Below are 13,899 nucleotides of genomic sequence, written 5' to 3'. Positions count from 1 at the left end.
ATCTGGCCTTTAGTATAGAATACTCCTTCCCATTAATCCTCCTCTCGGACTCTGACTAGATTGTAAGCTTCCTTGAGTTCTAGTGTTGTCAAAACCTTTACGTTTGAATCTGATCAGGCAACATGTATGAATGACTAAGGGTAACAATTCTTCACTGGTCTTCTAATGAGGCTTTGTAGTCTATATATGTTTGCAGCTCACCCCTTTTTTTGAACAGCGGAGAAGCAGGGGACCGTGAAGACCTAATACACACATTAGCGAAATTGTCATGTAGATACTGTCGGAAATATTATATTTCTTATTCAGTAAGCACATACACTCAACTACAAGGTATTTATGCAGTAGGTTGCAAGTGTAGTTTGCAATGTGAGGGTAACACATCTGCTTTTTCCTATCACAAATATCACTAAACTGTTCACTGCACGAATGTAGAGAGACAAAACAAGCAATTGGTTGCAAAATAGCTATTCCTGTCAGTACTTTAGAAGGACAACTCTCTCTGGAATGACAGGAAAACATAAAATTAGCTTGACAGTAAGCTGAATACAATTGACCTGTCTTAGTGGCTCAATCAATATAAGGATTATGCAAGGTCAACCAGGGCATTACTTTATACCGAGGGCATTAATTAAATCAAAACAAAAATTTCCATAATAATTTTGAAACCAGACCAAATAAATTGTTTATGTATTAAACCTCACTAGACTAGATGATACATTAAAACCATCCACTGCCTTAAAATCCTTCAAAAATGTTTTTCTTGATTACTGAAAACTTCAAAGATTGAACAAATAGTTCAGAGGAGCTTTAGAATCTAATCTCCCCATAATCATCTTCGCCTGACCCTCTGACAAATCATCTCCTTGGGAATTATTAAATTAACCACAGCTGATTGTCATAGTATTCAATACCCAACTAACAATGTCTTTAAATTCTTAACCCGTTCGATGCTGATGACGGAACCGCTCCGTCATCAGCTGCGGTGGCACTGTGCTGATGACGGAGCGGTCCGTCATGGCCTGGCCGCCGCGCCTGCGCGGCGCTTTCTATTGAGTGGGCGGGGCCATGACGGAACTGCTCCGTCATGAGCACAGCCCAACCGCGGCTGAATACGGAGCAGTTCCGTCACCAGCATGCGGCCGCCGCGCGGCCGCCCCGCCCCCTTAGCGCTGCGGCGGAATAGCCACCGCAGCGATGCGGTTAAACCAACATTGTCGAGTAATCTACCAGTGAGCAACATTACTGATGTTTGACTTTTAAAAATCCTTGGTTTCAATCTACAATCTTTGACAAATTAAATTGAGTTTCCACAATACAAACAGAAACCAGATAAACACCTTCTTTAGATATTGGGCATGTGATACTATATTATTGCATTGGTTCTGGAATTTGAATAACTCCTTTCTCTTCTACCTTCGACCAGACTACTAAAACTTTGGTCTTTTCTGATTGATGTTCGGATAAAAGATAATTCAACTGTACCAATAATTCTATGAGCTTATTGTACTTAGTTATGTTATGTGTATTTGTATAGCGCTCCACTCACCCCACCCGGGTGGGCAGTTGGTTGGAGGATTGACACCTGCCCAAGATATCCTTCAATTCGCTTCACACCCGTTGCTCAAATAAGGATGCCCTTCTCACCTCTGGCCAACAGTCTCAACTACCAAGTGATTAAATGTGGTAACACAACTTGGAAAAACACTCTAAATCTATCATCATCTTGACTGGTAATTTCAATCAAAATCTATTTCCATCTTTAAGAGGTTCTCTGTGTACAATACCCAAAAACCTCAATTAACATCTCCCTGACAAAGGAAAATATATGCCTACAGCAGCAATCACTCCTTGAATTTTCTATCTTATCTGGGCTATCATTCATTAAATGGAAGGCTTAAAATTACTGACCGTCTACAACAACATTTGAAGCAAATTTGAAAAGTATTTTTGATTATACGTATGTTCATTATTTCAACTTTTATCAATATAAATACTTATATTCATAGGCCATAATCCTCAGTAAATATTGTTCTACTTTAATCATGAGCAACATAATACCAATATATCCTTAAATGACAATTGAACAACTGTTAGTAATAAGATGGAATGGAGAACTTAATTTAAAGATAATATTGTTGATAAACAATGTTTTATAACTTCTAGAATGTAAGCACAGGTGGTGGCACAGGGGGTGATGGGTGGCAGGAGACTCCCCCATTACTCCTCTGTCTCTTTATAGGTCGTGAAAGCAGGGACTAATGAATTCTAGGGACCATTCTAAACATACATTTATAGAGGGGTAACAAGTAAATAATAGGGATTTTTTTCGCCTCAGTGTTCTGAGTGACATCATAGACAATCTGAGCTTCGTTCTTGCACTCCGGGAAGCCTAGTACTTAAATTCCAGTAGCCCTAGCTTTGCTATTGGTGGCAAATTTATGTGGACACTGCAACCTCACTCTCATTACTCGTTCGACTTAACAACTCTCCCTCCTCAGCCAAATCCATGTCTGGAAGTAGTGGCTGCCATTTATTTTCTACTCATTTATTGGTAGATCTCCACCACCTAGTCCAGATCTTTGACAGTGTTACTAGAGTCGAACAATCTACTACATAGTTTGCATTTGTATTTTGGATTATGTCCCAGACAGATGACTTTACCATTATCTAAGTTAAACCTTTCCCTGTTTATATTGGCCAGCATTCTGGGGTCTGCACTGCGACTCTTGTTAATTAAAGTTCAGAGCTGTGATGAAACACACCATCCAGGCATCTGACAGCACAACACAACTAAAGATGAGCTATGAACTTGTTATGCACATGTTCGTAGCATAATGTCACAGTTGGAGGACCTACCTAAAGAAGTCTTCTTCTCTTACCCCAAAACCCCATGCCTTCAGCCCGGCTGTCTCCTCTCCCCATTGATTACCGATTTTCCCCGGCCTGCTCCAGACATGAACATTATCATCCTCAATTGACCTACCTTCACTATCCCCCCACACCTGCCATATCTTAATCCTGCCTCCCCTACACTCTTCTGTATTCTTCGGTTGCCTTCTTCACTTCTTCGTGTACAAAGTCTTGGTAGAGTGCTCTGTGCTTTGCAGCTAGGTTTACAATATGTAAATACCATACATACTGCACTTCCGGAACAAAAAAGAACATCTACCTAAATCCCCAACCCATCTCCTTCTTGATGTGGCACACTACCACTTTGAATTATTGAATTAAACCCACAGAGCAGTGGAGTGAATGGTAAACAGTAGCCAGAGTTAGCAAGTAACTTACCTATTTGGAAACAAAATGGATTGTGTATTAAAGAGTGTTCAAGTAAAACATGAGGCATAAACCCCCATTAGCAATGTGAGCGGAAGTGCAGCAGAACATGAAGTGAGCTACCTACCCAGATGCCGCTGTACACAACACGCTGTGGGTTCCCTCCAGCTGCCTTACTATTCAGGGCCAGCGGAATATACCACGTGGAATAGAGGCCTAAGTAAAACAAACAGCAGACAGGTAACGCCCAACTGGAGGCAGAAAGTGTCCTTCCATCTAGGCTACGGCCTTCTTCTCACCACCACTCCAGTTTCCAAACAGCATGCAAGTGTCAGGATTCCCTCCAAAGTCTCTCTTATGTCATGGCGCAGCGAGATTACTTGAGGAAAAAAGGAAATGATTAGCAAAACGTAGTAGGAAAAAGATTTAAGTAGAGGAATGTATAAATATGGCCTTAAATCCATACACAACCTTGGACACATACTGCTTATAATCCTAGTCATTCCCTGCAAAGCCTCAATTTGGATAGTTTTCAAGTGGTACCACTGCACTAAAGTAGATCAGCAGGTAAGAGGCTGCCGGGGGGCAGCATTTTCATGACCGTGAAAAATAAACCACACTAGTAACTTGTGTAGAGGACTGTACTCTTTTAAAGTGAGGTTGAAGTGCTCACAATATATCTTCTTATGAATAATTATGAATAAATATGAGATGTACAAGAAACGTTTCTCCTTCAGCTAAGATGTTTTAGCGGTTTTATTTGGCTAGCAGACCCACAGTACGGTCAGAATGTATGTTTTTTTCCTCGTATATGTCTGAAGCTCATGATTCAAATCTTCCATAGACATCGGCCTTGAGAAAGATTCTGTGGTGTTAAAATGCGCCGGCCTGCATTTCTTTTTGGGTTGCAAGTACACCAAGCATTTTGAAAGTATATTGTCATCCTCTTTTCTTGTTGTGGGGGGTAATATTATAGCCTTATACCCGCTGCTGAGGGCTCTACAAGTTGCTAAAGGCCCTGAACCCAAGGTATAGGCCCGAGCCGCAGGACCTTTAACAACTGGTAGAGCCTGAGGCAGAAGGGCTATAAGGCTATTAGAACATTCCACCCACTAAGGGAAGAATGTTCTAAATTAAAAAGGGAGAAACATGAAGACAAACATTGGAATGTTGAAGTTCCGGGATTATACGAGCCATTATAAACCCAGAGCTACTCCATTGTCTTCAGTGGAGCTCTCAACATTCCAATGCTTTAATATAGCCTTAGAGCCCACCGTAGCGGGCTATAACAGCCATTAAAGGCCCTCTCCAGCGTTAAAGGCCTGAGCCGAAGGCAAGGACCTTTAACAAGGGACCTGGTCTTTAAATTCTGGTAGAGCCCACCACAGAGGGCTTTAGGGCTATTAGAATGTTCCGCCCCTAGAGGCAAGATTGTTCTAGTTTGTAAAACAAAGGCCTCACGGAGCTAGAGGGGATTTAAATCTCCTCTGCTCCATGAGGCCTTTCTTCACAGCGCTTGCTGTGCACAAACATTGGAATGTTGGAGCTGCAGGCTAGTAGCAGCCATTAGAAGGTCTGGACACTCCATTACTTTCACTGGAGCTCCCGACATTCCAATGTTCTCATACTGTGTGCGTAAATATCTCATCGAAAACAACTTGTTATAAAGACAAACACGTAGATTGCTTGCAGTATAAAGACTTAAGTTAAATGGATCCTACGGTTATGATTTCATTCTGAAGTACAATGAAATTCACCAGGTATGCGTCTGTGCTACCAAGACTCTCCCCATCTTCTGCATCGCTTAGCCCCAATGCACTGCTCATGACCTCAGCATAACTGGCAAGTTTTACCGACTCTCACTCTCGCTCTCACTCTCACTCCATCCACAACCATTAACCTGACAACCTTCCCAGGGACTAGCGCCATCTTGGCCCAGACATTCTCTATATGTTAAATACTGATACAGATTTGCCTATAGGGATCTTTGTTTATTTTTGTTTTGGATCCTAGTCCAAGAATGTTTATCCTCTGGTCCTCCACCCTTCTCCCATTATCACACACGGGGTCCTGTGTGGCACATATTGTAACTCCACACATCAGTGTGGCAGATGAGGTTATAATACCTATTCTCCCTATTAAAGCGGCAGCAATAACTTTAAATTTTTTAAAAAAAGGTTCTGTCTGTGACTTCAGGGGGGTGGTGTGCATGAGGAGCAATGGCATTTCCATAGAAACCATATTGAATGCAATGCTGCCCCGGAGTGCCAAAGTGCCTCCCCACCTGGGAGCGAGAAGGCTGTTGTCTGTCCCTGAGACCTCGGGACTGTCTGCTGTGCTGGGCTCTGTCATCGCCGCCGCCTCTCGCCGCACCCGCTCCGCGGGTGCCGCTTCGCGGCTAGGGGAAGGTGTGCAAGCGCTGTGCTGTGGGAGGCGCTGAGAAGAACACCACGTCGGCGCTCTGCAGGGACTCAGAAGTCCAGGAGTCCCTGCTTTCCCCAGGTGCAAGCGGACGCGCCCACAAACAGACACGCCCCCCGCCTGGCCAGAGTGAAAAGGGCGCGTGTAGCATTACTTGCTGGGACCCACCTGGGAGCGAGAAGGCTGTTGTCTGTCCCTGAGACCTCGGGACTGTCTGCTGTGCTGGGCTCTGTCATCGCCGCCGCCTCTCGCCGCACCCGCTCCGCGGGTGCCGCTTCGCGGCTAGGGGAAGGTGTGCAAGCGCTGTGCTGTGGGAGGCGCTGAGAAGAACACCACGTCGGCGCTCTGCAGGGACTCAGAAGTCCAGGAGTCCCTGCTTTCCCCAGGTGCAAGCGGACGCGCCCACAAACAGACACGCCCCCCGCCTGGCCAGAGTGAAAAGGGCGCGTGTAGCATTACTTGCTGGGACCCACCTGGGAGCGAGAAGGCTGTTGTCTGTCCCTGAGACCTCGGGACTGTCTGCTGTGCTGGGCTCTGTCATCGCCGCCGCCTCTCGCCGCACCCGCTCCGCGGGTGCCGCTTTGCGGCTAGGGGAAGGTGTGCAAGCGCTGTGCTGTGGGAGGCGCTGAGAAGAACACCACGTCGGCGCTCTGCAGGGACTCAGAAGTCCAGGAGTCCCTGCTTTCCCCAGGTGCAAGCGGACGCGCCCACAAACAGACACGCCCCCCGCCTGGCCAGAGTGAAAAGGGCGCGTGTAGCATTACTTGCTGGGACCCACCTGGGAGCGAGAAGGCTGTTGTCTGTCCCTGAGACCTCGGGACTGTCTGCTGTGCTGGGCTCTGTCATCGCCGCCGCCTCTCGCGGCACCCGCTCCGCGGGTGCCGCTTCGCGGCTAGGGGAAGGTGTGCAAGCGCTGTGCTGTGGGAGGCGCTGAGAAGAACACCACGTCGGCGCTCTGCAGGGACTCAGAAGTCCAGGAGTCCCTGCTTTCCCCAGGTGCAAGCGGACGCGCCCACAAACAGACACGCCCCCCGCTTGCAACGTGTCTACTTTACGGCCAGCTCATCGCTCAGCGGGACGCGAGCGGGACGCCGAGCGAAGCCCGGGCAAAGGGCGGGCCGTCTGTGGCCGTCCGGGGCAGGAGGAGGCAGGGCAGGGCCACCCCATTTCCATCTATCGTACCGGTTTCAACTTGTGGTGCCGCATCTCAGCATGTCAACACGCTCCGGTAAGGCCTTGAGGGGTTGCGGGGAGAGTGCCCCCGGGGGTGCTATGTTTGGCTCTATGGACAAATTCCTGACAAGGGTGGCGGCTGTCATAGACAATGAACTTGCCATATCTGAACGGCGCCTTTCACTTGACTTCCCTCCTGCCAAAAGTCCATCGCCAGGAATAGTGTTGTCCCCTCTAAATCCTACTCCCCCGGCACCTTTGCTTGGGGATTTACCTGGGGATTCCCTTATTGCACCTCCAATGGGTGGTTTAGAGGGGTTAGAAAGCTCATTGCCTGGTGTCCACGGTACCAGTCCATGTGCCGTGCTTATAGATCCATGCAATGAGCTCTCTCTAGTAGGTGCACCTGGCATTCAGTCCCTACACTGCCCTGAGGTTCCTGCTCCCGTCCCACAAGCGCCGACCAAAAAGCAACCCATCCAGGAGCCTATCAAAAGGAAGGGGAAAAGGGCAAATCACACTAGAAAGGGTTGCCCATCTAAGACCACTAACCATCCCAGGTACCTGCCCCTGAGGGGTCCCTCCCCCGAGAGCACCGCAGGACCGGTATCCACAGGGACAGCCATTTGCGCCCCGGCTGTTATCGATACAGTACCACCCTTCTTGTCGGCCCCACTAACGCCTGTTCAGGACAACGTGGGTCACTCTATGGAGGCGTTTGAGAAGATGGTCAAGTCTCTTGTGTTGCCACTTATAGACCAGGTCAAGAGGTTGGGGGAAAGGCTTGACTGCTTTGAGCAGGCTACTAGGGACAATTTCTTTGCCCTAAAGACCCTTCTCAAGCACCAGCCAAAGCCCAGTAAGGATAGGACTGATAGGTCAGATGAGTCCAATAGGATAGAGGTCCCAGAGAGACCCCCCCTGGGAGACCAACTGATGCAGCCGCCCAAGCACCCTGCACCTGGGAATACGATCTTGGCTGCTCCTAAGGTTGGTCCTAGACAGATAAAGCCGAAGGCTCCCACTTATGTTGCCCACGTGCATGCTACCCTTCCCCCAGCAGCAATATCCCCGGTGGCTACCCAGGCCCCAAGTCAACACAAGAAGGGAGGGACGGGCCCTGCTTCGCAGCCTGGGGTTGCTATATCTGATGCAACTGGTGGTGTTGCATCAACCCCTAAGGTTGCATTTATTCCCGTCCCACCTACAAATCGGCTCCCTTTGGGTCCTCCCCAGAACAGTAGACGCAAGTGCCCCCCAGTTAACCTCCCCCCTGAGTGCCACCCGTAGGTTGTCATCCTCACGAAAGTCCCCCCTATTGGGAGTACCCAGCGGGAAAACCATCAGGCACTAAAGAATAAGGTCATCCACTGGCTGAAAGCCAACAGGCCCTTGCCTGCGGGAGTGGATGGAATTATTCTTGGTGTACGCAGGGTGGGTTGGATTGGACACAGGAAAAAATCGCTTGAAGGGGATTGTGTGGTTGTAAATTTCCAAGATGCTAGGGTTGCCCAATTTATATGCTCTCAAGGTCAACCCACGGCTGGTTCGGGTATCGACATAGTCGATTTGACATTTTTTTACCCACGGTCTATTATGACCACCCCCTCCATCCACCTTGGACAACCCTCCTTCATTGGCAGCCCAGGGGGCCAATTTTTGGTGGAAAACACTGCCCATGGCCTTCTGACCCCGGGGGTTCTTTCCCAGCAGCTATCCCCAGCTCCAGTGATACCAAACTGGGGACCTGGGAGTTGTTGACTCAGTCATGATCCGGGGGAGGTCGTTGTGGCCCCGGGTTTTGTCGCTGAGTCAACACCATACCCCAAATCCAATGGCTCCTCCTCCCCACCGCAGACTCTGGCTACGGCCGGGTCTGTGGAGGGGAAGGGGGAGACTGGGGCTTCCCATAATTCTACGCCTGGTCCCCCTGATGTGGGTTCTGCGGACTTGTCACCCCCTGTCGAGGATTGTAGCATTGCAGCTGTAACGGACCCCCAGATTAGGGTTTTCAGCTGGAATGTTGCGGGCCTCGAAAGGAAGCTGGCGTTGCCGGATTGGAGCGAGCATGTGGAGCAATACTCCATATGCCTGTTCCAGGAAACCTGGAGTCGGGTGCCCCTTCACAAGGCGGGTTATTCCACCCACTTTTTGCCGGCGGCAGAAAGTGTAACTGGCAGGGGCCGCCCCTCAGGCGGTCTTTTAATCTGGGTAGCCACCGCACTTAACTGTAGGGTGGAGGAGAAGGACACTAACTGCCCCGACCTCCTAAACATTTTGCTTAGAAATTCCCAGGGCAGAGTCATTCTAAATATTTTTAACATTTATGCCCGTGGTACTAAGGGGGGAAGAGAATCCCCAGTTATAGCTTGCTTGGAAGCACAGCTCCGCTCATCTCCATACAGGTCTTGTACACTGTTGGCAGGTGATCTGAACTGCACTTTCGAGCCTCTGGATCTGGACATCCTAGCAGATCAAGAGGAATTTGATAATGGGTGGGGGATTCCTCCCCTCGAGCTTGGCCCTGTTAAAAAATGGACAGAAGTGGCCCTCCAGATTAACTCCCTAGTTATGGAGTTTGGGCTTAGAGCTGCCAATGGCAGAACCAGGTCCGACAAAGTAGGAGCGCACACCTACAATAGGCCAGGACACACGTCACGGATTGATTATTTCCTCCTTGACATACACCTGTGGGGCATGGTGGAGGACATGGTAGTTTTACCTTCTGTGGAGAGTGACCACAATCTCCTGTCCCTCACCCTGTCCCACAGGTGCGTCAACAGCACCGTGAGTGGTTCTCCTTGTAACCCCGCGCCAGACCTGTCAGTGGTCACGAACTGTGGGCGAAGGCTAAAGTGGGCGAAGCTGGCTCTTTCGGAGGAGAAAACCTCTGCGATTAGGCAGCTTCTGGTTTCAGCCCTGGCCAATCTTGACTGCCAAGAGGAAGGGCTGATGGAGGTGGCACCTAGGTTTTGTGTCATAATTCAGACCATTGGCGACCTCTTTGTAGTCCCAGCCCACCCGAGCGGAAGGAAACCCAGCCTACGACCGGGTAAGGGCTGGTACAACCAAAAGTGTAGGGAGGCGAAATCACTTCTTATTGAGGCAGTCAAGTCCAAATTGCCGCTTAGGACTAGGGAGGCCAGGAGACACTACACACTCTGCCAGAAAAATGCAAGGATGGAATGGGAGGATAACTTCTGGCAGGACCTTCTGGCTGCCAGCCGAGGGAAAGATGCTAAAGGTTTTTGGGACATGGTGGGCAAAAGGAATCGTCCCGCCGATTCCCGGAGGACTTGTGCGATTAATGCCCAGACTTGGTTTTCCCATTTCCAAAATCTGTATTCTGCTGTTGAAGGCTCCCTTAATGATCCCTTTAACATCCCAGCCTTTACTCTAGACCGTGACCTGGATCTGTTTTCCCCCCTTGATGTAACAAAGCAGATCAAAACCTTGGTCCCCTTGAAAGCAGCTGGCCCGGATGGCCTACCGGGGGACATCCTCCGTGCCTACCCGGAAGAATGGGGGGCTCTAATCTCTGCACTCCTCAATGCAATCATGGGGGGAGGGCTTGTGCCTGACTCCTGGAGAGGTGCAGAGGTGGTCCCCATTTTTAAAAAGGGCAGTCGGGATTTACCCGGGAACTATAGGCCTATAAGCCTAATAGACTCCAGCCAGAAATTGGCCGGGAAAACCATCTTGGGGAGAATTACTCAATGGGTGGACGACAATCACATTCTGTCCGACATGCAGGCTGGGTTCCGTTCGGGTACAGGAACTATTGAACAGGCCTTTAGGCTTTTGTTGTTACACTGGAAGGTGGTGGTGCTGGGCAAAGGCAGTCTCTATCTGGCCTTTATTGACCTTAAGACTGCCTTTGACCTGGTACCAAGGGAGGAACTTTGGAGGGTGCTTCATGGTTTAGGGATGCCCCCGTACCTACTGAACCTCCTCATTAACCTGCACACCAACACCTATGCCCAGGTTAGATGGGGGCTGAATGGGGAAAAGACCGATAAAATCAGGGTCGAGAGGGGAGTAAGACAGGGCTGTGTTTTGGCCCCCACCTTATTCTCCCTCTATATTAACGGGGTGGTAGATCATCTACTGGGCGAACCATCAGATGCCCCCAGCCTGGGTGGAGTAAAAATTCCAACTCTGTTGTTCGCCGACGACACCCTCCTCATCTCCAAAACCCCCCAAGGTCTACAGTTTTTGCTGAACCGCTTCCAGGATTTCTGTACCACTAAAGGCCTCGTCATTAACATAGACAAGACCAAGTACCTAGTCATGCACCCACCCCGCAAACTTGGTCGCCCTCCAATCCTGAACTCCATACCCCTAGAAAGAGTGGCGGAATTTGATTATCTGGGGATCCGTCTGAATGATGCAATGAGCTGGACTGCCCACATCGATAAAATGACTCTGGCCCACAAAAGGGTGGGGGGCGCCATTCTTAAGGAATACAATAACTCCTCAAAACATTGTGTTGCACCCATACTGGAGATTTATAAAGCTCGTGCAGTCCCTGCTTCTCTCTATGGATCGGAACTGTGGGGCTTGGGCAAAGTCGACTCATTGAGTAAGGCCGAAAATAAATTTATCAAGGATCTTCTTGCTATTCCATCGAGCAGCCCGACCATCCCAATGCTCTTGGACACTGGCTGTAAAGCCATAAGGGACCAGGCTCGGCTTCGTCCCCTTCTGCTCTGGGCACGTTTGTGGAGGGTCCCGGAGCTACAATCGTATGCCAATGGTCTAGCAGAAGTGATGCATGCTGACGGTTGGAGCAGCATCAAATGGCTGAAGGACATAAAACATCTTTTAGGGGAACTGGGTTTGGCTTCTTGCTGGCATAGTCACTCCGCTCCACCAAAGAAGATTCTAAAAAAACTTTTCTGGGAGTGGGTTGACGTGAAGCGCTCTAGTAGCCAGCAGCATTGCAAAACCACCGCAGCTTTCCTGTTGTTCAAAGACGTTGTCTTGTATGAGCCATATATGGATATTATAACAGTGGCTATGGATAGGTCCTTGTACATTAAATTTCGGCTAGGAACCTTGCCCTTGGCGGATCTCTGTTCAAGGTGGAATAAAGCCCAGCCCACATCACGCTTTTGTGCCTCTTGTCCGGACAAACCAGAGACGGTGCCACACTTCCTTTTCGAATGCCAGGACTATGGTCGCCCCAGATCGCGTTGGCTTGGCCCCATTTGCAGAGAACTGGGGACTCGTCAGCACTCTGTTGCCCTTCGGATTCTTTTAACTAATACAGCCCCTCCTATTGTTTGTGCTGTTGCAAAATTTTTAAAATGGGCTTGGTTGATAAGACTTAGAAGACTGTCCATAACAATTTAATTCTTTTTTATCTAATTTATGCTGACATACCGTGTTTTAACTATCATTCCACTTGTACAGTCTTACTTATTTCGACATGCTGTTTTTATCTTTTTGTACTGCTTTTATGATATGTGCATATCGAAATAAAGCATCAATCAATCAATCGCAATGCTGCCCCGGAGTGCCAAAGTGCCTGGAGTTGTGCCCCTCCTTGGTCTGTAAAGATCAACCAACATTTGCTATTCCTGGATGCAATTCATTTCGTCTGCTGTGTTTTCTTAAGTTAGGAAGGGCTTGGCTAGTATACCTGACAGTCATGTTTTTGTTACAATTTGCTTCTCCTTTCTATGTAATTGTACACGCCCCTAAGTTCCCATTATTCTAGGGGTTTAGCTATGTGTTTGCATGCACTGTTTGTTCAGGGGGAGTGCATGTGATCTTCTGATCATACCGAGACCTCCCGTAATAATTATGCTTTTTTTTCTACCGAATATGTTTTACTTCTAAATAATAAACACGTATTTCTCTGTGGAGGACATTTCATATAAAACAAGACTCGTTTTGATTGCCTCAATCAGATTCTGTGTGCAGAGAAACCTGTCTTTGTGGTTGGCTGAGGGTTTTGCCTGCTGCGTGTTTTATGTGATTGCATTCCAGTAAAAAAAAAAAAAATGTGTGCCTTCACCTTGTTCTGTTCCAGGGAAAAGCGATGGTATTTGCTCCGCTTCGAGGGAATACATTAGACCAGTTTTGCTGCCTCGCTGAAAAGGCTGGCTTCTCCATCCAAAGACATGAATATTATGATGAAAACATTTCAAACTTCCACTTGAAGGTTAGTTTGCTGCTAGTGTTAGATAACACTTTAATCCGCCTTGCATTTTGAAGAGATCATGGTCCTTTTGGCAGGTAACGCAAATGCTTGATTAAAGTGCACTGTAGGTGTTCTGCTGCTAAACAGATGTTTTTATATCTGATTATTGTTCCAGGCAGAGCCATCCTTTAACTTTGCATCTCCACGGGGGTTAACCAGAAAGAACAACCTCCTGCTTACATTTCCGCAGAGAAACTAATCTCCCCATTCATGACAGGACAATTTAAGAGGTTGTTTTTTCCCCTTTTAATCACATTCAAACATACCCTAAACAAGTATGTTAATTTGAAGCATGAAAAACAAAGGGCTGCGTCTCATTAAGCGAAAATGGGCTTGCATTGAAAAATAGCAGAAGGTAAATGTCTAATTGTATCATATCATGCTGCAAATCCTTATCTCTCTTTGCTTTATGGCTGGGTCAGCTGGCGGCATCAGGCTGCTAAATCTCGTACAGAATTTCACAGCTGCGGGGTTATATGTCAGACCGAGGCGCTACAAGATTTAGGTCAAAAGCACTTATCTGAGAGTGATTTCTAAGCTTGCTTATATAAAGCTGCTGCTATCTGTCTACTTGTCGTTATTAATAGGCGTAGAGTACTCGGTAACACAGGGAGGAAGATGTTCCACCTGAGTGTCTAGGGATTTCTTTTTTGGCTAGCAACATCCAGGCTGCTCCAACATCTGGTTATTTGTGTGCACATCTTTTAAAGCACCATATATATATATATATATATATATATATATATATATATATATATATATATATATATATATATATGTGTGTGTGTGTGTATATGTATGTATATATATATATATGAATG

General features: G+C 47.8%; 1 protein-coding gene across 1 annotated transcript in view; it reads left to right on the top strand.

Moving 5' to 3' along the window:
• CAMKMT (calmodulin-lysine N-methyltransferase) overlaps positions 1–13,899 on the top strand; it is a 1,527,883-nt gene that overhangs the window by 1,423,394 nt on the left and 90,590 nt on the right. The window contains exon 10 of the mRNA XM_078649679.1: positions 12,908–13,039. Within this exon, the coding sequence (XP_078505805.1) occupies positions 12,908–13,039 (132 nt within the window). The remainder of the gene's footprint in view (positions 1–12,907; positions 13,040–13,899) is intronic.

The sequence above is a fragment of the Lissotriton helveticus genome, chromosome 6, assembly GCF_964261635.1.
Source record: "Lissotriton helveticus chromosome 6, aLisHel1.1, whole genome shotgun sequence".
In the NCBI taxonomy this organism is placed as follows: domain Eukaryota; kingdom Metazoa; phylum Chordata; class Amphibia; order Caudata; family Salamandridae; genus Lissotriton; species Lissotriton helveticus.
The sequence above is the reverse complement of the archived record's forward strand: the minus strand, read 5'-3'. Positions and strand labels throughout refer to the sequence as shown.